At 39.5% G+C, this 27,341-nt stretch overlaps 1 protein-coding gene across 1 annotated transcript in view; it reads right to left on the reverse strand.

Moving 5' to 3' along the window:
* The window catches only part of EDAR (ectodysplasin A receptor), a 53,332-nt gene extending 26,967 nt beyond the window's left edge, over window positions 1-26,365 (reverse strand). Inside the window, 5 exon segments of the mRNA XM_040425073.1 lie at window positions 13,696-13,781; window positions 14,924-15,105; window positions 19,761-19,883; window positions 20,682-20,755; window positions 26,212-26,365. Of these exon segments, the coding sequence (XP_040281007.1) occupies window positions 13,696-13,781; window positions 14,924-15,105; window positions 19,761-19,883; window positions 20,682-20,755; window positions 26,212-26,278 (532 nt within the window). The 5' untranslated portion in view covers window positions 26,279-26,365.
* Between the last annotated feature and the right edge of the window lie 976 nt (window positions 26,366-27,341).

Below are 27,341 nucleotides of genomic sequence, written 5' to 3' on the forward strand. Positions count from 1 at the left end.
ACAAGGGAAGGCTACAACTTAAAGGGGAAGTGCACACACAAGCCTACTAAAACCACATGTTACCACGGCAACAGCATGCGTGGCAACCATGTCACGGCAAATCACCCAGAAGACCAAGACACTGCCACTGCATGCTCTCACAGCAACACGTTGCCGCGGGCAACCGCAAGTGTGGCAACAGTGTCACAGCGCAAACCAAAGGCCGTTACACATAAGGGGTATAGAGGTAGCAGATGCACCCAGGCCACATAAGACACTAGGATTATAAAATGTTCTGTTGGAGACCTAGTTACAAATTTTGCAGAAGCTCCCAAGTTATGCCTGGATACAGATAAGTTAATACCAGAGAATAGACCAAATCAAAATAAATAATCAAACTTGTGGAATAAAATAACTACTATACTTTTATTTTGTTATTAGGTGCAGTGTCTCAAGCACAGACCCTCTACACTATGGCACTTGGAGAACCTATGAATCCATGTTACAAAGCCGTAGACACACCATGTGACACTTCCATACTATGCTATGTACAGTAGTTTGAACATGCCACTTTTTCTTCTCACAAGCTCATACAGCAATCTTGTCTGTGTCTGAAATCGAAGACCTGTGGAAAGTACAATATGGTCTTTTGGGTTCTGTGTCCATACAACTAGGATCCATAAACATACTACCATATACGTGAACTGAAGCTCATATAAAAGAGGCTACCAGAGATGAGCGAATTTAGTTTAAATTGAATTTGACACAAATTTTGCAAATAAATAATTTTTTTTAATTGATTTGGGCAAGTTTCTCAAAATGGTGTCAGTTATTTGTCAGATGCGAAGACAAGAAAGATGAAGAAGATGGATCACCTAAATCCAGGAGGTCTCTGTGCATATACACAGGCAAGCAATTTGTGCCAAAAAGTGAAAATTTGCAGACTGCTTAAATTTATTTTTTTAAATAGGATGTTACCACCAGCAACCATGTATTTGTCCTTCTTTAGCAAATAGCATTTATTATGTAGATTAAGTTAATACAAGCTGCTTGCTAATGTATTGTTATTATCCATATTGCTTCCTCTGCTGGCTGGATTCATATTTCCATCACATTATACACGGATGGTTTCCATGGTTAGGGCCACCCTGCAATCCAACACTATAGGAAAAAGCACCAGCCTATGCGCACTCCCACAGTCCCAGCCACCATAGAGGCTGGCGCTTTTTTCGTAACCAAGGAAACGAGCAGTATATAATGTGATGGAAAAATGAGTCCAGCCAGCAAAGGAAGCAATATGGACAATCACAGTACATTAGTAAGTGCCTTGTATTAACTTTCTCTACATGATAAATGCCATTGCCTGAAGTGAGACAACCCCTTTAAACCAGCCAAGTCTATTCGACAGCCAAGACAGACCCTGCTATCTCTTGAGATAGGTAACACGACTCACTGCCGCTATATACAGTTGATTCAACCTTCTCATGTGCTTCCTTCTGTAAAAATAGTCATTTTTATGTAATATTCAAAATGGAAAACACAGTAATCTGTTCAATGGTGTCTATAAAGAAAACCACATGTACTGGAAATCTATCAGATTCCTGTTACAAAAACGGCAGTCAATATTTTACAAGTATTAAAACTGTGCCTTCCTGCTACAGTACTGAGAACACTGTGCAGAGATGGAGAAAGAACATTTGTTTCCTGAAATACGCACTTTGCTGAACAGGGTGGATTGTGTTACTGTCTATGATATTGTAAAAAATATGTCAGGCATAGAAATTGTATTTTGTATACAATAAATATATTTTGGACAATTTATTATAGAAGACAAGATCAGGAGGACTTTAGAGAGCCTGGGAGGTGCTGAGCAACACGACTTGAGACAAACAGCTATCTGGGGGAGAGGGTGTGAGACTTTAGGGGCCATTGCTCAGTCTATGTGGGCTGTGAGTGCACCATCCCAGAGTAGGGTGACCAGCAGATAGTGGGACTGGCTGCCCTTGAGACTACTGAGGGTCTGTTCATCCATGCCTAGCAAAGGGAGTTCATGAGTGGCAAAAGAGGGACCATAACAAGCTAAGTGTGTTACTGGAAGATAAGATTATGTAGAAGTGTGTTATCCCTCCTTCCGCATCTAGGGTTAACGTGTGGCACAGTGGTTATGCAAGCAAATGATATCCTGTGTTAAAATTTTAAGATGTATTGTTGTTATAAGTTTGAGTGACCCTTGAAGATGTTGCCCCTTTCTAAGGACTAGGAATGTTTAGCCACACTGTGACCCTGTGCTGCGAGGGGTTTTATATGCTGCAGTGGGTAGCTGGAAACCCACAAAAGTTAGTGTTGTTGCAGCAATTCCCATACTAAGGGACTGGTTCAACTCTGCAAGTGGGGTACATGCGGGGCAGGCTGTAGCCGAGACCACGGTTGCATAGTAGGATGAGCTGATAACCAGTAGTCAACCTGATTTGGTGTCATGTCAAGTATAAAGTGAGGTCCTCAACTCGGAAAGTCCTGCCACTGTTGTAAAAATAAAGTTATTCTGATCATCTGTAACTGCATTGTGTCATCTTAAAAGGGAGCTCAAGTATCTATAGTAAATAAGAGAAAGTCTGATCCAGGTAAAGGGGTGGTCTTCTCAACGAGATGGTCTTTAGAAAAGTTTTCACAGCAGATACCCAAATTCAGTACTATAACTGCAAATCTTATTTAGACACCAATCCAATTACTGCTGAGAAGGTGCTAACAAAAATAGGCAACAAGGGCCAAAAACAAATACTTCTGGTTACACAAATTAGAGAGAATGGATTGCACGATGAAATTAAGGAGGTATTTGGCCCCTGAGCGGCATTTAAATACCATCACAATATGCTCTGGCATCTATCCATGACTTGGTCAATAACTTACATAAGGCTCCCAGTATTCATTGTTGGCACCAACTGGTATTAGCAAGCATTTGCCCAAACCACAAAACTCATTCATTAGCAAAACGGGAGTAATTTCATCATAAAAAGTAGTGTAATGAGGGAAAGACACAAGGAAAAGGATCATCAGAAATGGAAAGAACGATTGGTCCTAGCCATCTACATTGGGAAGCAGGCTGGGTACTAGTCATGGGCGTAACTATAGCCATAGCTGCAACAGTACTGGCTATGGGGCCCAGAGGTAGAGAGCACCAATCAGTGTTAGAACATTGTACCTTATAACAATATGAAGATTTTTTGCCATAATGTAGGTTTTCTTATATATGGTGCTATTATAAATAACTATAATTTTTGCTATTTATGCTGTTGTTTACATTTTCTTACACTAGGTGGTGAAGACCCCATATTATTTTGCTATGGGGCCCTATGAATTATAGTTACGTCTTGGTACTAGCATCTATGGATATTCCATATACTATAAGGGATTATGCTTTCCTGAGAATTTTTACCAGAGTTGTATGGTTGGGGCATTTCTATAACAACATGTTGTCTTACGTTGTTTGGTTTACTATCACACCAGAATAGATTTTGTTGCCAAATCTAGCAAATATAATAAAATCATGGCATTAAATGAACAATGAGTTTCAAAGCAAGGACAAAATAACTTGCGATCAAAGCAAGTGGAGGAAGAATTTATGAAACTGTAATAAAGTCCACGTGAAACACATGTAAAACATGAAGAAGGAACAAGTGGAGGAAATGTTACACTTGTATGTTCCTGGAGCTATAGCAGCAAAAACACTTCAGATTCTATAGATCTGATCTCATCATTAGTGAATAAAGAACTGAGGAAAATTACTTAATATTTAAATAATCAGTAGGTTTCTTTATAGAACAGAGCTACAAACCTATACACAATTCTAGCCTTTCCTCCCCTCCTGTTCCAGATGAAAGCAACTGGCCAGAAAAGAGAAAATGAAAGACAAGAAAGAACGGAAAACATATGCCTACAAAGAAAGCCAATGGCCGGGAATAGGTCCCTCGCTTCTTAAGAATTAGCAAAGAAAATTCTTCATATGGTCAGAAAAATATATAGCTAATAGTAAGGCTTCTTTTCAGCTGAGGTACAGTGTGAGCTCCAGCAGCAATACATGCTATTGAATATAAAGGGTATACTCTGTATATTGGTTAAATGTAAAGAATAACCAAAAATGTTTTTGGATTTGTAGATCTTGTATGTATAGGATCTATCTAAATGTCATGTTGTAGTTTCTGGCACAACTGGCTGTCTGCTTCACAATCTTTCACCTCCACTTGGAAATTGACAGCGCCACTAAAGGCTCCACTTATATACGGTATGTTGGCTTTTTTGTAAAGGGACAACTATCTTAAAAGAGATTTCCAATGCAATAGGGAATTCTGGAGTCCCTGACCTTAGTACTATGTAACCATAGGGAATTAGTGTGCACCATGCAGATCCTGGGCACACCATTCATATACTGTACATGAGACGTTAGTAGTAATCAAAAAGTGTAATGTTCAATCTAGATGAATGTAAGGTTATGCATTGGGGTGAGAAACAATCTATAAGCCAGGGAGAAGGAGACGCCTACTGAGAAACGCGGCCATCTCCTCCTCCTTGTACCGATGGTATGGAATAGCAAACCGGGCAGGAAACCAGAGCGAGGGGCACAACGGGGGAGCGGAGCAGATCATTGGAAAAAAAAATAAGCGCAAGGACATCTCCTCAACATACCCTACACTGCCAGGTGCCTATATTATATGTCAGGATCGGTGAAAGGTCCTTTTTAAGCAACCAGTGCCAGACAACTGCTGCCAAGGTAAATGAAATCATGGGATGCATCAAAAGAGGCATAGACATATTCGTGTACAGTTTTGGGCACCTATTTATATGTAGAACAGAGCTGAACTAGAGCGGAAAGGAGACCAAGATGGACTGGTGAAGTTGGAGCAACCAAAAAGATTATAAAAGTTGACGTAAGGCTTCGTTCACATCACCGTTCTGCCTTTCCATTCTCCTGCTCCGTCTAGGAGCAGGAGAACGGAAAGGACGGAAAAGGCACATAACTGACGCCAAACTGAGTTCCAAACGGAGCCCTTAGGACCCCATAGATTATAATGGGGTCCGTAATGTTTCCGCTCAGAAGGAGACAAAAAGTTGTGCATGGAGGAATTTTTGTCTCCGCTTAAAAATCATCTTCTGAGCGGAAACATAACGGACCCCATTATAATCTATGTGCCTTTTCCGTCCTCCTGCTCCTAAACGGAGCAGGAGGACGGAAAGGCTGAACGGTGGGATGTGAATAAAGCCTTAGTCAGTTTGGAAAAGAAACAGCTTAGGGGTGATTTGATTTAAATACTGTGTACAATTAAAAGGGTCCTTTTACATGGGCAGATATTTTGCCCAGGGCCAGCGCTGATTGATAATGTAGCATGTCAATTGTGCTCGTTTAGCTCATTTACATGGAGCATCTTTCTCTGTATGTGACTGAACGGTCGTTTATGGACATACAATTTCATTATTGTCAGCAACACATCACTGTTTATATGGGGCAATGTGCTGCTGATAACCAATGATTTCTCATGCCGCATAAAAGATGTGATCATCCAACAAACAAGTGGTATGCTGTTTGTGGGGTAGTCAGTGCGTGTTTCATGGGGAAATGATCAGGAATGAGCATTGTTGGTTCCATTAGCCCATGTAAGAGGATAGAGGGTTATTGCAGGACTGGGTCCTGTTTTTAATTAGGCCCCCTAGTGTGTGGTTCCCATGGAAGGAAGCCCACTCACCTGCTCCCCTCTGCTCCAGTCCGGCACCCTGACTCTGTTCCGCTCTGTCCCCTGAGTAGGGTACATATGCACTGCTGCAGCCAATCCCTGGCATCAGTAATGATGTTGTTCCCGAAAGGCATGATAACCGCTTAGGTGAGTTTATACACCAGAGACTGGAAGGAGCCAGACAGGACCCTCTGTACTGAAACAAAGTGGCGGGGAGCAGTGCCTTTTTATGTTAGGTACAGCACAGTCCAGGCCTACATAATATTGGGGTTGATGCTGGATAACCACTTTAAGTATTTCTAGGTCTGCTAATTACTGCTAGGTATATCAAAGGCCAGTACACATAGCAGTGTAGTAATCTTTTTTTTCATAAATTCCCTCTAATTGTTAAATTTGTTGCCAGGAAGTAATTTTCCACCTTACTATTGGGTAGTTAGCAAGTGCCTCATATACATTTTTGCCTTCTTCTAGATCAACACTGGAAATGGGGTTGCTGAAATCTACCACACTTATTGACACTTAACACCTGAACATTTTTTGTTAATCCAATTTTTCTATATTGTATACATGATTTCCAATTAAATTTCTATGTCTCCCATTTATTTTTTAAAGATGACCACCCAAAATCTAGTGCAATCTGAAAGCAACATGTTATAGAGCAGGAGGAGCTGCGCAGATTGATATATATTTTTTGTGGGAAAAGATTCAGTAAAACCTGTAATTTAGACATTATTAATTATTTTTTGCATTTTCCACCTCCTGTGAACAGCTATCAGGAGGGAGGGAGGGGTTATCAGTGATTGATAACATTGTGTGTATATGTGAGCATAAGAGATAGCTGCCAGTCACTGATAACACCTCTTCCTTGTACCGATAGCTGTTCACAGGAGGTGGAAAAAGCTAAGATATAAATGTATAAATTACAGGTTTTATTGAATCTTTTCCCACAAACATATATATATTAATCTGCTCAGTTTCTCCTGCTCAACAACATGGTGTTTTCAGATTACATTGCATTGTGTGGTGACAGGTCCGCTTTAAATCAAGGTCCCTGTTCTAATGAATTACACGCAGAGCTTTTGTTTTAGGCATTTCTATACAGGTCCTGACTGTGTGTGCGGTTTTGCACTAGCTGCCAAGCAAAGCACCTGCATAAGGAGGTAAACACACAGCTGCTACCCCCTAAAATTCTTTGTGAATGGCCCTGTGTTCCTCACATGTGAATAACAACAAAACCCAAGGTTTTAAGGGATGAAGAAAATAAGATGTGTGGCTGCATTCTTCGCAGAACAATGTGTGCCTTGAAGATGGGAGGAGGGGTCACGCCTCAATAAATTCCACACCGTATGGGCATACTAATTACAGGTTCCAGGAATATTATGTGGGGCATAATTTGTTGTGTGGTAAAGTACAGGCAGATTCCAAACAAAAGATGAAGATATTCTAGATAGGAAATGTTGATGTTTCTTTTGCCCACAAATCAAAGCAAATATATAGCAGGTTGCAATGAATGATATGCACACACCACTGACACCCTATTTATTAGCTAGCGCATAATATGCTTCTGGACTGTAGTATGCAAGTTATCTTTGGTGTAATGTATTATATTTAAGAGAAAATAACTTAATGATTCTCTACCCCTATGACCTGTTGGACCATAATCATCATTTTAGTCAGTGCCGCCAGTTTATTTAAGTACAATGAGGTGATAAAATTGCGTAGGAAAGTGCCATCCCACTTGTAGCTCTCCAGCTTTTGCAAAACTATAACTCCTGAGTCTCAACATGCTCGGAAAGCCACAATGTCTGGGCATGATCGGTGTTGTAGCCGCACACTCCCTGGAGAGCTAAAGGTTGGAGACCACTGGTAAAGGGCTTCATGTTTGAAACAGTCCAGTTTTAGATTAATATATTGTGTAATGTTAAGCCTACAGCCAGAAGGAGATAGTGGTCACAATATGGGGCACTATAGACCTCCTAGATATCAGCACTCAATATGTGTATAGTCAACATTTGCACTGCTTTTGTGTGGAAACACTCATGGTCCAAGACGCATCACATCTAACTGAGCAGTCTTTATGATTAAACATAAAACCATATTGAAATGGTATGTCATGGGGGCCTTAAATTTACTTCTTATGTTGTCTACCTGCTGGTTTTTAATATACATTATCCTCCAGGAGATAAGCGTTGCCAATGTCTAAATTATGTGAATTGTCACCCTCTCCCGATTGAAACAAACATGTTTACTTGACTGATCAGTGTCTCTATGGGGTAACATAGTGGACCTGAGGCTATGTTATGTGTATGGTCAGCTGTATGGTCATGACATGTTCAGCTGCTGATTTTTCATAGAAGAACTTGACTGTTATAGTTCCTTTTACATAGGCAGGTTTCTCCCTGGTAACAAGTGGCAATTGACGATATAGTACATTGATCAACAATTCTTAAGGATCTTCATGTGGGCCAATAATTGTCCGAATGAATGAATGGCATGAATAATTGAACTGCTTGTGCACCTGCTCAGCAGCATATCTCCAGTTTACATGGGGCGATGTGCTGATTACAAAGGAAAATCAGCATAAAAGATCTGATCTGCTGACAAACAAGTGCATGCTTTTTTGTCTGCTGATTAAATGGCATTTTACAGGGGGCAATGAATGAGAACAAAGAAACACTCTGGGTATAGGAGGTACTGAATGATAGGAGCGTCCCACTTCAAAAAAACACAAGAAGTCAAAGCATTCTCCAGAATGATGCCAATAATATGACATTTTTATTGTAAATTAATTTTAACACTGGCTCTCACTATATTGTACTGTTATTTACTTGGCACTACTAAATGGCAAAAAAAAATGATTTTTGAGACCAAGTTTTGAAAATTGATTTAGAATAATATTTTCATATTACTAGCATCATCCTGGAGGAGTGCTAGGATTTCTTATCCAATGATCGGGAACAAGCATTCTTTAGGCCAATAATCATCCCAACAAAAAGGTCCGTCACACATTCTTAGCTGGATTACCTAGAGCTGAGTGGGATCCTTTATATCTGGTATCGTTCAGAGACAGATAGTAAAAAAGCCTAAATGAACGGAAATGTAGGCTTTGTCTTATTGGAATGCTCTAACCCAATGCAACTTGTATTGTTACCGATTTCTAATTATGAAGCTGTAACCAACTAAAGATTACTTTACAGACTAGGAACTGAAGGAAATTGCACATACTATATTAGGATTTATAAAAAAGGGGCCAGAAAAACATTTAACTAACTTTGAATTCTGCCCTTGTTAACTCCAATGTTAATCATGTATAGTATCCTTATGGAGAACACCAAGTAGCTTAAGGAATCTTATTGGCCATGAAATGGACCAAATTAGCTGCCCTTTCCAAAAATGAAAAGAACACTACACCTCTGGTGCCACCCGTTGGAAGGCAGCTATTCTATAAGTCAATTTTAAACTTTTTAAAACAGGCCTTGAGACATAATTGAACTTGACGAGAGGCCTTTGTTGTGGATCCAGGAGGGGTACTATTTCTCCTTGGGAGGATGGCCTAGCATGTGTGAGTATATTATAGCTTTCTTTTCATTTTGGAAAGAGAGACAATTTTCAGACCTTTTCTCCAGAATTGCATAGCTCATAAGACTCTTTATGTGTACTAGGCGCTTTCCACAAGGAGAAACAGTACCCCCTGGATCCCTTACAAAAAGGAAAGCTGTTCCTCTGGTGCTCCTTGTAGGAAGGCAGCTGTCTTATACATCAATATTTGACCCTTTTAAATGGGCCTTGAGACATAATTTAGGATTAGTACTTTGTCTGCAGATAGCTGCTTCAGGGTGATTGCCCCTCATTAATGCAGAGCATCGCAAACTAGCCTCAGACCCAGGCCAGGTTTAAAAAGTGAAACACTGTCTTATAGGATAGCTGCCTTTCAAGGGGTGGCACCAGAGGTACAGCTTGCTTTTCATTTTTGTAAAGAGATGTAGTTGAGCTTTAATGCCAGACACAGCCAAAGAATGGCACTGTTTCTGGAAAAAAAAAAGCAGCCATCCTTTTCTAATTTGTTACGGCCCTTTAAATTTTGTCACGTTGGTATGTGGTCATTGTATGTGCAATGTTTCACTTGCAAATGTATTTCTTTGATGTTTGCATTTTAATGATTTGAAAGTCTAGCATTGTAATATTGTAAGAATAAATGTTCTTTATTGATTTTATACAGAATGGATATTTATGCTTGTAGCCTGTACGGAGAACATTGTAATGATATACTAATTACCTCTCTAGTCTCTTAAGACACTGTGCTGTGAATCGTCATGAAAAGATGCATATTTATTTATTGCTTACAATATTTATAATATATATAGCGGATGAAAGATTCTGAGTTGATTAGCTGCTATGGGTTAGTATTATTAATGTTATAACATAGTGCAAGATGTGTCGGGCAGTCTATAAAATATGGAATGTGAGACAAAGACAAACAACAATGATGATCTGATTTTCAGTCGCTTTCAAGACACTTTAGACGTTTGTGTGCTCTTTTTTTTCTTCTTGGAACCTGAGAAGAAAACAAAACACATGCAGTGAGGAAGTGTGGGGTCTGTTAAGAAGTGGGTTATCTCCGGAGGTGACTATGTGCACCTGAAAGACTTTCACATGCTTTGTTGTATTTTCAAGGTAAAGATGCGTGGAACGTTTAAGAAAGTAGGGAAGAACTGGTGAAAGGTATGATGCAAAAAGTGAGTCATGATTAGAAAACACTCATTCCAGGCATGCAAGGTCATATGTTGCTTGACACGGTTACCAATTGATGTAATTACAAATTTGCATATTTTCTGTTCTACTGAATTATTTTAAAGAGCTTACAAAAAAGAAAAAAATTTATAACTGTCATGTCCAGCCTCCTTGGAGCACCATGGTCAGTTGGTATTTCGATTCATATATTAAAGGGGCTGTCCCATACACTTTTGAACCTGCACCTGGAACTGAATACGTTTTATAATTGCTTGTATAGCTGCTGATTACTTAATAAAATCTATCTATATAGTGCCACCTGCCGTTCCTGATTTTCTGTCCATCTCGCTTAGGTGGACATTCAAACTCAGCTCCATCCTTTAACTGCCACCAGCCATATCTTCTGTTAGAAGTTGTGATATTTACAAGACGAGAGCTGCAGCACCAAGGGTATGTCCCCTGAGAAAGGAGATGTCCCCTGAGAAAGGAGATGTCCCCTGAGAAAGGAGATGACCCCTGAGAAAGGAGATGACCCCTGAGAAAGGAGATGACCCCTGAGAAAGGACCTGTTCCCTAAGAACAGACATGCCCCAGAACAGATAGCCTGAAATAATTTCAGCAAAGTAATTGGAGTAATGATTGGAGAGAGCTCTGGATCCATGTGAGGTTCAGGGCTGGTCCTAGCTTTGTCAGAAAGAGATTGTCGTGTACAAGATGATATCTGATTTTCATTTTTTATATCATGGATAAGACCTTACATTTTGCCCACATTCAGCCTGTGCACATTATATTCATTGTCTTTTGGATATTTTATCTGTTTTGGATGGAAAGAAGTAGAAGTTTATCTGTCCGAGATTAATCTTAATCTTGGAAGAAACTTTTGGACCTTCATTTGAATATACAGTCATGTTTCAGAGGTATAACATTTCTAAATGACAATAGGTTGTAAAATTTTGGTCATCTAATTAAAAAACTGTATTAACTTTAAAATACATAAGATGACCTTAGCTATGCTAAGATTTTTAATTGGTTTGTGCATGCAATAAGCTAAAAACTGAAGGATGTCCAGACAACGTGCTAGATAGTGACCGACCCCACCCATGCTGTATGGATATATATTGTGCTGCAATAACAGTGTGACCCTAGACCATTAAATTTAATCTCCAAGCTACAAAGAAAAATATTTAATTTGACCAAGGATTGACCTAGTTGTCTTGTGCCAGGCGAACAAATGAAACACTTGAGAGTTATGCACTGCTGCCTCAAAACGTTGTGTTAAACAACCTAATGACATCCAGATTAAAATGAGCCCTGTCCTTCCATCTGATGACAGCCCATATTGCATGAATCACTGGTGGAGTACGTGCAAGAATTATAAAATGGGGCAATATAATAGCATTTCTTATATTGAACTCTTGATGTCTGTATCTCATCAACAATGAAGACCATAAAGTTAGCTGCACGCTTACCAGAAGAAGTTTTGGGGTTCATACAGTGATGAATGGCATACAGTTCCTCTCCGATTATCAGCTGTATTGTCCTTTATGGCTTACGTGCTGTCGAATGTCCATGCTTTATAGGGATCCTACTCTGATCTACTTAAAATAAACTCTTGTCTATAGCCCCTATAGTAATGTCACACACATGCTTAACACCAGTATCTACTCCGCCAGCATTTTATTCAAGTGTCTTTGTTTTTATTTAAAACTGCTAAATTTCTTTACCGTACTTCTAAGTCTCTTTTTAAAGTGCTTTTAAATTTCTCAAGTACACAATGCTTTAAATGAACGTATAATCATCACATGCAAAGCATAAACCCTGTACTTCTTTGTGTACATGTTACAGAATGGACACTTAAGACATTCACAGATCACTGTGCATTCTTAATGTAATTGTGGTCGAGATTGCCGTAATTACGTATAGAATCTAATCCATTCATGCCTTTTTATGCGCTTCTCAGAGGTGGTATCGAGCATGGGGTAATGAGCTTTATAATAACATTTTATAAACTGGGCACACACCGGTGTGTGGTAATATCCATGCAAATAATATATGTTATATTTTGTAGAAAAATTTTTACTTCTTGAAAACCTTGGTATAAGTTCCTAGTGAACCAAACTAATCATCTTCTTCTAGCGCATAAAACAATAAAAGAGCCATTCTATTCCCTACCATTCAGTTACCCCCTGGCATTGTTGCACACATCAGTATTGGAGCAACGTCACATTCCAGAAGAAATAAGTACATATCACAACGTGCAACATTAACCACGCGTGTAAGATACCGCATAAAATAATTTTGTGTGCTAAAAGCAATGCACATATATTGAGTAATGGAATGGTTTTGTAGATAACACTAAAGACATGTGAATACAATGAAATGAAAAGAATTGTCTTCGTAATGATAATGAACATATATAATACAGATCGTAGAATATTCTGAACTTCTTACCTTGTGGCCAATGTTCTTTATTAAAATATACTACACGGTTAACTGTATATATGTACCTGTTTCACATATAAAATCAATCCTGTGTTTCATGTATGGACTGGGTGCATTATAGCCGATATAAATGCTTATATTATACATCTGTAATACATATTTAAAGAGGACCTGTGTTACCAGTTGGAGGTATGTCCTTGCACAGTCTGAAACTAGCCAATCAGTGTCGCCAGTGTCAGACTGTGCAGGGACAACCTCCCAATTGGTAACACCTATCTGGACCTTCATTGCAAACTGCTAGTAATTCATTCATAACTTATACCTAAGTCATAAGAATAGATGCTCCAGAATTGTTATTACATGAGAAATGTAAGTACTTACTAAAACAGACATGTCAGGAGAGGTGACAGGTCCTCTTTAAATTCATTGTGGATATGTGTGCATTTTAGTAAGTCCTCTTCTGGGCATTAATGACTATAAAGGTATGGAGATAGCAGCCCATGTGCGATAATGCTCGAGTATGCTCTTACTACTGCATGTGCCATCATCAAACAGCACAGCGTTGAATGTTCTAAATTGGATCTAAATGATTGGACATTTTCAGTGCTTATGATAAACCATCAATGGGACTTAAATAATAAGCCCGGAAGTCAAGATATATTTTCTTTATACAAAACCCTTAAACACCCTTAAAAAATCAAATTAGTTTGATTGGCTCCTTACTACACAGCATGCTTTTATTTTATGTCCTTTGATTAGTGATGAATTTGGGAAATAACATTACATTATAGAATATGTAAGAGAATGTGGGTTTACTTACACTCCTTGACGTTGGGAGGTGCTAGGGAGCAAGAGTGACAAACCATTCCATAAATGCTTTTAGGGCGGCTCTCTAACATGTAGAATCTGGTTTGAGGATCAAAATGTTAACATTTATAATGTATGTCAATAAAGATTATATTCATATAACATACGGTACATGGAATATTAGGGTAATCTTCAAAAGCTTGTATAAAGGTGTTGTCCAGGTTAAAACATAAATTGTAAAAAACATGGCAAGGTAGTAAAATAGTAAAACAAAATATATATTCACTATTTCAAAGTTCTCTGTTTCACAGCCACTGCTCTGGTCATTCCCTTATCAACAGTCTCATGCTGTATACCAGTGATGGCAACTGTAGCCAAGACGTCATGTTTTTTGCTGAAGTAGTAGGAAGGATTGGAGCAATGGCGCTGGAGCAGAGGGCGTTCAGAATGGTAGGCAGACATTTATTTTTTTATTATTATAATGCCTTTCCTGCCTTTTACAGACATTTCTTAAGTTGGACAACACCTTTATTAATGTTTCAATTCATCTAAGAGGTGAATAAGACTAAATGCGTTTAAGCAGAAGATGAAGAGCAATGTAGAACCTTTATTGGAGCCGGAGTCCTAGAGGTCATCAATTAAACATTGGTCTATCCTTAGCACAAGACATTAATTTGGAAGTGGTGTAGAACTCCCTTAATCCATTGTAGGACACAAATATCCTACTTAATGTACTATATCATTCTTTTTGTGAACAAATCTAAAATCTTGCTCTGCTTACAATTAAAATGTGCCCATAGATAAAGAAAGAGACTATCTGATCTGAAGATACATATTAGGGAAGAATTTACTAACATCCCTTTTCATGCTTTCTGCTAAGCCACATGCCTTTTCACACTATGCAGATGTTTTCTTGAAACCTAAGTGTTCCAAATTGTACCACGTTTTGCACCAAAATCTAAGTGGACTCACATTAGTAAATATGGCCTACGGTACTGTTCTAGAAAAGGTCTGTTGGTTTTCACAAACAGCGCCTCTGTAGTTGACGAGTTGTGTCTGTTATTGCAGCTCAGCCCCATTTACAATAACCATTTCCATTTGGAAAAAACAACCCCTTTTCAACCAAACATTAGTCAAACAACCGTTGCTAATACCAAATTTTTGGTGTATTCTATTGACTCTAATTTTATGACGTTTCTAGAATGTTTCCTATAGACAGTATTTTTTGCATTTAACCTTACCCTGGAAGGCAGGGTCCACATTCAGCATCATTCTTAGAATCTCCTGGAGTCAAAACTGTTGCTCGGAAAAATCCATCGCAATCCTTGTGTCTCCTGCATATTTGGTAGCCTCCTTTAGAATATTTGCCAGTTGGACAGGAAATACAACCATAATCTTCATCTTTCATTCCATATCCACAAGACTAAAATGACATAGAAAAATGATATAAAAGGAGAAAAGCAGCAAAACAATATTTCATTTGCTGGCTCCGTGGGATATACAGTCTCTGTTTCAAAGAAGTTTTCAAAAAGGTTTCTTAAACTTCTTATTTCAGGGCAGCACAGGATAGAAAGGAAAATGCTACACAGGTTCCAATGATTTGATTCAGTATATTCGTGTAAAAAGCTTTTAACTGCTGCCGGGGTTACCATCATGAATTTCTGGAAAACTGTGTTAACAGCAACCTTCCCCACCTCTAGCCATTCTCACATTCATAACCATAAAAGCCATAACTTTTTTTTGTGTCTAGCCATTTTGCCATTCACATTGGTAAGATTTTAATTTCTATCAACTTTTAATATGGGTTAAATGAACAGGTAAAAAATTGTGCAATTTTGATATTATGCTGGTTACCGATCACCATAAATAATCTGTTCACTCTATTGTACAGGTTATTATGAGTAGTGTTGAGCGAACTTCTTTAATGGCTACCACGGACCACAACGGAATTCGGAATCCATATTGGGATTCTTCGCTAACCGGAAGCCGAACTTTAGACGCCGAACTTAAAACAGAAGTTCGCTCAACACTAATTATGAGTACAGGAATGCAAAATACTGTTTTGTGATATCTAATAGTATGTTACAAAAACATACTTATTGTAATGGCTTTTTCTCCTTTATTTATTTTTTAGTAACATTAACTTTTGCAGAAAAAAATAACTTTTACCATGCAAGAAAAAAGCTGGAAAGTAAAAATTTTACAACATTTTTTCATAACTAGTAAGAAAACTAATTTCTCAGTGTATCTATTTACTCTACAGGGAGTGCAGAATTATTAGGCAAGTTGTATTTTTGAGGATTAATTTTATTATTGAACAACAACCATGTTCTCAATGAACCCAAAAAACTCATTAATATCCAAGCTGAATATTTTTGTAAGTAGTTTTTAGTTTGTTTTTAGTTTTAGCTATTTTAGGGGGATATCTGTGTGTGCAGGTGACTATTACTGTGCATAATTAGGCAACTTAACAAAAAACAAATATATACCCATTTCAATTATTTATTTTTACCAGTGAAACCAATATAACATCTCAACATTCACAAATATACATTTCTGACATTCAAAAACAAAACAAAAACAAATCAGTGACCAATATAGCCACCTTTCTTTGCAAGGACACTCAAAAGCCTGCCATCCATGGATTCTGTCAGTGTTTTGATCTGTTCACCATCAACATTGCGTGCAGCAGCAACCACAGCCTCCCAGACACTGTTCAGAGAGGTGTACTGTTTTTCCTCCTTGTAAATCTCACATTTGATGATGGACCACAGGTTCTCAATGGGGTTCAGATTAGGTGAACAAGGAGGCCATGTCATTAGATTTTCTTCTTTTATACCCTTTCTTGCCAGCCACGCTGTGGAGTACTTGGACGCGTGTGATGGAGCATTGTCCTGCATGAAAATCATGTTTTTCTTGAAGGATGCAGACTTCTTCCTGTACCACTGCTTGAAGAAGGTGTCTTCCAGAAACTGGCAGTAGGACTGGGAGTTGAGCTTGACTCCATCCTCAACCCGAAAAGGCCCCACAAGCTCATCTTTGATGATACCAGCCCAAACCAGTACTCCACCTCCACCTTGCTGGCGTCTGAGTCGGACTGGAGCTCTCTGCCCTTTACCAATCCAGCCACGGGCCCATCCATCTGGCCCATCAAGACTCACTCTCATTTCATCAGTCCATAAAACCTTAGAAAAATCAGTCTTGAGATATTTCTTGGCCCAGTCTTGACGTTTCAGCTTGTGTGTCTTGTTCAGTGGTGGTCGCCTTTCAGCCTTTCTTACCTTGGCCATGTCTCTGAGTATTGCACACCTTGTGCTTTTGGGCACTCCAGTTATGTTGCAGCTCTGAAATATGGCCAAACTGGTGGCAAGTGGCATCTTGGCAGCTGCACGCTTGACTTTTCTCAGTTCATGGGCAGTTATTTTGCGCCTTGGTTTTTCCACACGCTTCTTGCGACCCTGTTGACTATTTTAAATGAAACGCTTGATTGTTCGATGATCACGCTTCAGAAGCTCTGCAATTTTAAGAGTGCTGCATCCCTCTGCAAGATATCTCACTATTTTTGACTTTTCTGAGCCTGTCAAGTCTTTCTTTTGACCCATTTTGCCAAAGGAAAGGAAGTTGCCTAATAATTATGCACACCTGATATAGGGTGTTGATGTCATTAGACCACACCCCTTCTCATTACAGAGATGCACATCACCTAATATGCTTAATTGGTAGTAGGCTTTCGAGCCTATACAGCTTGGAGTAAGACAACATGCATAAAGAGGATGATGTGGTCAAAATACTCATTTGCCTAATAATTCTGCACGCAGTGTATATTGTGCTGGTGAAGAAAAAGTATTAGCACTAGGCATAGAAAATCCTATCTTTAATTCACGCAACCGTGGTTTTGGTCCGCATCTGAGCTGCATTTTTAGCGGCTCGGGTGCAGACGCATTCACTTCAATGGGACAGCAAAAGATGCAGACAGCACTCTGTGTGCTCTCCGCATCCGTTGCTCCGTTCCGTGGCCCCGCAAAAGTTATGAGTCATGTCCTAGTCTTGTCCGTTTTGCGCACAAGAATAGGCATTTCTATAAAGGGCCGTCTGTTTCGTTCCGCAAATTGAGGAAGGCACACGGGCGGTATCCGTGTTTTGCAGATCCGCAATTTGCGGACCACAAAACACGGCACGGTCTTGTGAACAAGCCCTAATACAGAGCTTTTCTATAGAGGAGCGAGTAATGCTGCTGCCTACTATACAGAAGGTTTGGGGTTCAAATCCCATGGTTGACCTATAAAATAACTCTTTTTAGTAAAAGTTATGGCCGAAAAATATAATTCTTACTTTCCAGCTTTTTTTCTACTAAAATCATTACAATAAATTTGTTTTGTAGCACATTTACTATTAAATATAACAAAACAATATTTAGTATCCCTGTAAACATAATGGACTGTACAATATGGTGGACACATTATTCATGGTGACTGGTAAATGGCTCTTTTTCCCTTCATTTCAAATTCTTCTGGCCGGCTGTTCTGTCAGAGGAAAGGAATCGTATCCAGCGAAGCGGGAAAAGGCCGGATCGCTGATAGGCCACATTGACTATAATGGGACTTGGCGGGGATCTGGCCTGTTTCCTGCATTAGGGTCGGGAATCGGCTGGACAGATACCACTGCAAGCAGCGCTTTTTTTTCTGGTCCATTCCCGGCACTACTGCCGGAAACAGGCCGGATCTCCGTCGGGTCCCATTATAGTCAATGGGCTCCAGTGGGGTTATGCCGAATACAATGTCTTCCAGCAGGATGTTTCTTTGCTGGAACAGCATCCCCGGAAGAATTTACCGCTAGTATGAAACTAGCCTAATGCTATGCTTGTGAAGAAAATTGCTTTATAAAGAGACTCTGTAAACATGATCAACTCTACTAAACCAGACATTTTGCCAGGTACAGTTGATCATGCTGATTAAAATGAAACTTTTCTTTTGTTTGTGATGCTCTGTGGCTTATATGTGGTTGCCTGCACTCATTGGTGGCAGCGGAGCCTCAGCAGAAGGGAGAGGGCGCTGTGTGGGGAGGAGAACATATTTACCTTGGGATGCTCCTAGCCACTGCCGGTGTCGTCAGTCCACCCAGAATAGGTGCCGGCTCCACAGGCAGCAGAGGAGCACAGCTGCTGGGAGGATCACAAGGTAAGTATTTTCCTGTCCCCATACAACATGCTCTGTATAGGTGGCACAGCAGCAGACATGAGAAGACAGGGCTATCTCGTCTAGTCCTGTCAATCAATGGGTAGGGGGGAGTGTACTGAGCATCGAGGGGCAGATGTCATAGAAAATCTTCTGTCTGTTGTATTGAAGGTCTGGGGTTTAAATCCCAACGAAGACCTGTAAAATAATTTCTTTATTAAAAAATCTATCTGCTGGGAGAAGGCCCTTCCCCAACCCTCATCCAGCACGGCTTCATTAATATTTACTGCACTGAAGTGAAAACGAATGAGTAGGGCTGAGAAAATCGAGCTTCGGATCCTAGATCCGAAGTTGATTCATTCAGAACGTCGTTTGAATGCTTTGAAATGTATGGGCTCTGGTGAGTCAAATTCGCTATCACCAAAGTCTCGCAGGACTTCGGTGAATAACTTCGGGATTTGATTTTCAACTTTAAAGTCATTTTAAAACATAAATCCGAAGTCAGCTTTGTTGGTAACAATGCATCTTCGGATCCATGCTTTAAAATGGTTTTAAAGTTTAAAAGTTATTCACCGAGACTTCAATGATAAATCTGTTCACCTCACCGGAGCCCATACATTTTAATGCTGTATGGAGACCAATCAGGCTTTCTGCATAAATCTGTGCAGCAGTTAAACAGCTACAGCCTACAGACAGGGGCATGTGCCCACACCTGTGTAATCTGTACATATATTAGTATTCACCCTGCGGTAAACGGAATCATATATATGATCTCTAAAACAAAATAATGAGGACAATAAATCTAGGATCTTTAAAATAAGCAAACCTCGCCCACTTAGATGGTATATGATGTTTGATGGCATTATAACAGAGAGGCATTGTTCTGACTGGCCCAATTACTTACATTATATGGCTCTTCCCCCGGTTCACACTCTGGACAGCTATGGCACAGACCTGTTGTCTGGTTATAATATTCATTTTCACCACAGTTCGAGTACTCGGCTAGAGCTGAATACACCAAGGACGCCTGCAGTAGTAAGAGGGAGTAATCAGCTTGTACGTCGAGATTAAGATTTTCTAGATTCTACCACTGACATCTGTGCAGTCTCAGACATGTTTATTCCATTACATATCAATCTTTTCTAACAAATGTTAAACTTCTTTAATCCAGAGAATCTTATAACAGAATTGTGGCTTCTACTTCTGTTGATCAAGCAAAGGTTTATAAGTGAAAGATATAGACATAGACATATAGCATAAACCCTTTAATCTTCTTCATATTCCCTAATATATACTACATCCTCATGTTTAATGTGTGAGAAGGATCTATACAGACTTGATTATCATAAAGCTGTAATGAAGTACTGTAGCAGATAGCACTTCCCGTGACCACCTTTACGCATGTGTTTACACGGATTCAAACTGTGGTCACCGAGAGAAGGAAGTCAAGTGATTGCTAGGCAACTAAAACTCACACCTGCAGAATACACTGGGGTTGTCTCATCATAGACAATGGGGGCATTATGCTAGGATATGCCCCCATTGTCTTATAGGTGCAGGTCCCACCGCTATATCGAGAACGGATCCCTGCGAGGTGGTGGCTGGAGGACACCGGTCCGGCCACCACCAAGCCGACTCCACATAGAAGTGAAAGGGAGCGCACCGCGCATGACTGGCCACCGCTCCCATTCACTTCTATGGGCTCGGTGGAAATAGCCAAGCCACTTTTGGGGCTCTGTTCTTGATATAGCGATATGCCCCCATTGTCTGTCATGAGACAACCCCTTTAAGATTTCATTGTGTTATATAAGCATGTTATACATACCATCAGAAATGGGACTATACGGGTCAATTTTCTGTCACCTTGTTTGTTCATATTACAGCTATGATGTGCCACACCTTTAAAAAAAAAAAATAGATTTTATTACCTAATAAGGAACAATTTCTTGGTGATGATAACATTTTCCAATTTTTATCTAAAATTTTACATTTGAAAGCATTTGGCAATTAGCATATTTATGCAGAGTGTTATGCAGTGTGCCTCTTACATACATTTGTCTATTTCTGTTGAAGGAAAGTGAACTGCGACGCTGCACCAGAAATGATTTAGGCTACTTTCACACTCGCGTTTTGGCTTTCCGTTTGTGAGATCCGTCATGGGCTCTCACAAGCGGTCCAAAACGGATCAGAATGCATCAGTTTGCCTCTAATCCATCTCCATTCCGCTCTGGAGGCGGACACCAAAACGCTGCCTGCAGCGTTTTGCTGTCCGCTTGATGAAACTGAGCCAAACAGGTAGAAAACGAATCTGTCTCCTATTGACTTTCAATGGAGTTCATGACGGATCCGTCTTGGCTATATTACAGATAATACAAACGGATCCGTTCATGACGGATGCATGTGGTTGTATTATTGTAACGAATTCATTTTTGCATATCCATGACGGATCCGCCCGAAACGCGAGTGTGAAAGTAGCCTTATTTAGCAGTTTGTATGATGATGGCCGTAATGGATCTAATAAATATTCGAGTTAAAATCAAACATTTACTGACATTATCCTTCCGAGCTGCCTTTCATGTGGGATCAACTTGCATTCTGACTATAGTTTGACTTCAACCGACACTTTGCTAGAATGAATTTCCTTCCATCTTGCTTTGAGCTATGAAACTAGTTACGACAGGTAGATAAGGTAACATTAAACAGTTCGGTAAGCCAACTTGTTGAAAAGAAATTACTCTTGGATTGACAAAGGGCAAGAGAAGCCAATTCCAAGCTTCCTATCAATTTTTTCTCCCTTTTTTTTTTTTATAGTCTTCCCTTCATCAAAATGTAAATTGTGCACTTATTTGACAGACGCTGCGAAGGGTGTTTAATCAGGCTAATGTCCGTACCCACCTAAGGTTGATTATATTGAGACAGAGCCAAAGGTGTGTAATTAACAGATATTTGCTTAACACATGCACTACAAAAAGACAAAAGAGAATAAATTTGTGCTTTAGTGTTATGTAACCCTGCTAACTGCCTGTGTGCTTCTGATCTACCCTCAACAAGTCCTGACAGTGCTAGAAATCTGGTTAAATACAAAAAGTCAATGTATCTCAGAATATACAGCACTTCCCGGGCACTACTGTTACCTATGGAACTGACACACCAATCACATCCGGCATTACTTATATAGTAGCCTGCAGTGATACACAGATAATGAGCCTTAGCAATCTCTGATTTATGTAGGCAGTGTGGGGGGTAACTACTATGTAAACCTATACCATGTATATCTACACTAATAGCCAGATTTTTGGATTAGGACCAAAGCACCAAGGCAGGAAGTTGTGGTGACAAAAAGAACACCCTTGAGGCATAAGGTAAATTCCAGGTGCGTATCAGTAATAGCTAAGAGGCAAGTGCAACCCACGCGTCTAGCCACGACTGCTCAGTGTGCCTGCAGGCATTCTATGTTCTGATAAGACTACCGCTTCTTAAAGAATAGAACATTGTAACGAAGATACTTCTCATCGTGCCATCACTGACAGGGTACCTGCATAATCTGTCTGTCTGTTTCCTGACTATAGAAGTAATTACACTAATCGTTTACATGTAGCTTTGTAGCCACTGACATCTTCTCACATGACATTGATGTTGACATAAATGCTCTACTTGTACCCACCATCTAATGTTTACCCTTTCTTATGCTACCAATCAACTTCTTACTAGTTGGTGATCGGCACCACTGATACAATAGTGCTGTTTGAGTACAAGCTTGGGTAAGGATAAGCAGTGTAGGAAAGTCATGAACAAGTATTAATAGATGGGTCACTTACAAGGCAGGACCCTGATTTGTCTCATGTCACCACTCATCACCACCAATTAGCAACATTTGTTGAGTTTACTACTAAAGCTGAAAGTCACATCTGCATGATAAACAGTTGCCTGGGACTCAGCCTAAGGGTATTCTTCTCTGCATCTTTAAGGGTAAAGCCACATGGTCAGGTTTGTAAGCCAAAATCAGGAGTGGACAGATATGACTTTCCCTCTTTTTTGAACTCACTTCTGGTTCTGGCTTCAAAACTGCATCAGTAAACCTGACGATGTGTTTGCACCCTTACAGTTGCACCAAAATAGGCCAAGCTCCTCCCTCCATGTTCCTTTATTGCCTAGGACGAAGCAATATGTGTGCCTTTATTAGCCCAAACTCACACAGTAGCTTGATGACCACAAAAACTCTACGCACTCGATTACATTTTATTATCTCTCAAATTGTAAAGTAGATGGAGTTGTCTGTTTCTGGCACCAGAACCATTGCCAAACAGCTGATCATTTGGGGGGGGAAGGTGTCAGACCCCCTTCGTTCAGCCAGTCTAGTCTAGTTAGGTCAGTCAAAATAAAAAAATATCACTGGAGTGATCTGCACCAAACTTATTAAAAGGTGATGGTTATTACAAGTGCGCAGTAGGTTTACCTGTTTCATGACTGTGTAAGTCTGTGCCCAGCAGGGTGTATGTGCAGAAGAGACACTGCTCTGTGCCTAGGTGCACCCTCCTTTGTGCCTTGGGTTAGCTTTCTCAGAACGTTCAACACAAATGTCAAAAATGATAAGAGATCAGAGAATATACTGTACACTGCCAGTAAATTGATTTGGCAGTGGGAATATTTTTCTTGATTCCTTTGAAGAATACTGGCTTTTTACCTTAGGTAATGCTTTAATAAATACGACCTAGGACCTGAAATCACTTGTGTAGCTCAGTATTAAGAGCTTTTATAAATATGTAAGAATAAACCTCGACAATAAAGGTAACATATGTGAATGAATTAACATATTCCTGCATATTATATGACGTTCTTTAGAGATCATTAGGGCAATCACATAACATAATCTTATTCTGGGAATTGCTGTCTATGCAATTAGAAGTTGCAGGAATTTAAAAACCTTGCTTTCCCTGCAGAAGAAATTCATGGATGAAGGCCTCTTTCTAAGGCTACTTTCACACTTGCGTTTGGTGCGGATCCGTCATGGATCTGCACAGACGGATCCGTTCAGATAATACAACCGTCTGCATCCGTTCAGAACAGATCCATTTGTATTATCTTTAACATTGAACACCATTCAAAGTCAATGGAGGACGGATCCGTTTTCTATTGTGCCCGATTGTGTGTCAGAACGGATCCGTTTGGTTCAGTTTCGTCAGACGGACACCAAAACGCTGCAAGCAGCGTTTTGGTGTCCGCCTCCAAAGCGGAATGGAGACGGAACGGAGGCAAACTGATGCATTCTGAGCGGATCCTTTTCCATTCAGAATGCATTAGGGCCAAACTGATCCGTTTTGGACCGCTTGTGAGAACCCTGAACGGATCTCACAAACGGAAAGCCAAAACGCGAGTGTCAAAGTAGCCTTAGACGTAGGCAAAGGCTATTATAAAAGTTGTCACCTGATTAGGACAGCCTGTATTTGCAGTACAATACATGGACAATAATAATAATAATAATAATTCGCTATTTAATTTTTTCACAAGAAAAGTATATAATATATGCCCTTTTTATGTGAATTTGACAATTTGTAGCTACTAAACTCTCTTAATTTTGTGTTTATCTTCAGATATTAGACTATAAGGCCCCATTCACACGTCCGCAATTTTGTTCCGCATTTTGCGGAACGGAATTGCAGACCCATTCATTTCTATGGGGCCGCACGATGTGCTGCCCGGATACGGAATTGCGGTCCGCAATTCCGTTCCCAAAAAAATAGAACATGTCCTATTCTTGTCCGCAATTGCGGACAAGAATAGGCATATTCTATTAGTGCCGGCGATGTACAGTCCACAAAATGTGGAACGCACATTGCCGGTGTCCAGGTTTTGCGGATCCGCGGATCCACAAAACACGCTACGGACGTGTGAATCGACCCTAAGTCATATAATACAGTTGCTAACAATAGGCATAAAATATTTTTACATCATAAAACTACATTATGCTCATTGGTCAACATTTAAAATTAAGAAAACTTATTCCTTTAGGCACACATGATAAAACATATATATTGAATTATCTGCATTAAATCTGCAGCTTAAGAATTAAAGGCTTTGGACACCTTGAGGGATTTTTTATTATTTCATTCTACTCATTTTGGGCAAATTTTTTTTTTTATTGGTCTTTATTAAAAATTTTAAACAGTTTTTCTTTTACAGCCTTCAGTTTCAGTGCATTTGTAGACCTACAATCTGAATCTATCAAGAATTCTGCAGGCTTGCTCTCTAGCCCTTATCTCAGAACTGACAGCTCATAAACACTCATTTCAGTTAAATTCTTATCAGTTTCATGAGAATTTAGCTTAAATGAGTGTATAGGACCTGTCAGGAGTTCAGAGATAACGGCTACAGGTTGAGCCAAAAGAGAAGTTATCTGATGGGTTCCGTGAAAAGCAGAGAGCCTGCTAGTCTACAAATGCACTGAAACTGAAAGCTGCAGAAGAAAAACTGTTGAACATTTTTAATAAAGACCAACTAAAAATGATTTTTAGCCTAAAATGTGTAGAATAAAGTAATACAAATTTTCCCCCAAACATATACACTGTCTTGAGTTCCAGTATAAACGCTTTTGGCAATAAAGGGAGTGAAGACAGATTTCACTAACTTTCTATATAAAGAACAAATGTGCCCTCCTCCAAGTGCCAACCTGTCAGTCATAAAGGCTTATGTCTTTATAGAAAGCAATACTACTAAATCTAGTCCCATTATATATTTATCTAATCATATTTTGCATTATTACTATCCCATAGATATACTTAGACTATATATTATACATATAATAGCTGAAATAAATGCAACATCCCCATGACCTGCTGCTCAAAAATACTTACACAAGCAATTTACAGAAAGAAGATACAAATCCTGGATAGAAGGCAGTGCAGGCATTTATCCACTCAAGTCAATAGAATTTTGGGGTTTGAACATAAGCATTTATTTCCTTTTATTGTCTCTGACTGGTGAGGTGAGGGATCTGGCAGCTCTGCCTCTTTTCCACCCACATAAAAACTTAGCAATTGAAAAACACAAAGGTCTTTGAGCAACTGTTACTTAACTAAGAGAACCTGCAATTAACCTGGTGTTTAGGAAACCATATGTCCTTTAATGTCTTACACTGTTGGTAAGCATTGCTCTAGGCATAGTGGCACCATCACTACAGCTTCTGGACCATTTGTGATTTCACTAGTAAATGATACTCAAAGGAACACAATGATAGACGTGTCTGCAATGTCAAGATAGATTACTAGCAGGGAGAATAAAATTGCCACAAATATGCCACATTGTACAAATATTTTATCCTATAGAGTAGAATAAGCACCAGTGAGGTGAGTACTTACTCTGCAGTAGAATAAAGGACAGTGCCCAAGTAGCAGAAGTTGTGGTAAGATCTGAGGCAAGTAACATTCTGGCACTGCTCTGCTCAGAAAAGTATTAGAGTAAGTTCAGTAAAAGTGAGCCGAAACCACTCCATTTATAGTCAGTCATTCATTATCATTGCACAAAACGACTTGCCCGACAAGCCAATCAGTTTATAGCACCACAAAAAGAACATATGGTCCAAGGAGTTTAATACATGACAGCAACCGGCGATAGAAGTGAAGACATGGGGATGACACTTCAAGGACTTTATTTCATGCTATAGTGAAGTAGCACTGACAAACAACCACATGAAAATGATCTATCCCAGGGTACAACATCTGTCTACTGAAATGGAGGCCACTTTGAGCATATGACTGAAATACCTTTTCAAGGGTCCGAAGTTACAAGCAAATCTATTATGAGATATAATTTTACATCTCTATAGTGTAACTCCACCCAGAGAGTACATCATGTCTGTACAGCAATCAATTTGCCTTTCATGAGAAAATGAAAATGTTTTCAATTTTGATCACACAGTGAAATGCAATTAGTTCACACTCCAGGTATACTATAGTCACGACTTCCCTCATCTATTTATTATGATGCCATTCACCTTTTAATAAAAGCACAAGCTTCATGAAGCATTCATCTGACCTAAACTTGTTACTAACCTTGTAGTAATATAGTGGTCTATTAAAGGAACTATCCCACAGGATAGGTGATAAGTGTATGATCACTAGAGGGCTAAAGGTCTGACAACTTGGACCCACATCATCTCTACAAGGTGTCCTGATGAGCAAATTGGTTCTAAAATTTTAGAAATTGGCCCAAATATTCCAATAAGTTTAGGTTTGAATGATTCAAATGTTTTGTGAAGTTCTTTGGGATAATAGAGAGAGAAGGAGAGAGAGAGAGAGAGAGAGAGAGAGAGTGTGTGTGTCTTAGATGAAATTTATTTGGTCTATTTTAACCCAAATTGAATTTTAAGTGAATTGAAATTTGCTTATCTCCATTCCAGATGTATTTGAATAGAGTGGAGATCAGGCATGCATCCTGATTCAAAGTCTATGAGACTGCTGAAGACAGCATAGTGGCACTCTCTAGTGGT

Source organism: Bufo bufo, chromosome 3 (assembly GCF_905171765.1).
Source record: "Bufo bufo chromosome 3, aBufBuf1.1, whole genome shotgun sequence".
Classification (NCBI taxonomy): domain Eukaryota; kingdom Metazoa; phylum Chordata; class Amphibia; order Anura; family Bufonidae; genus Bufo; species Bufo bufo.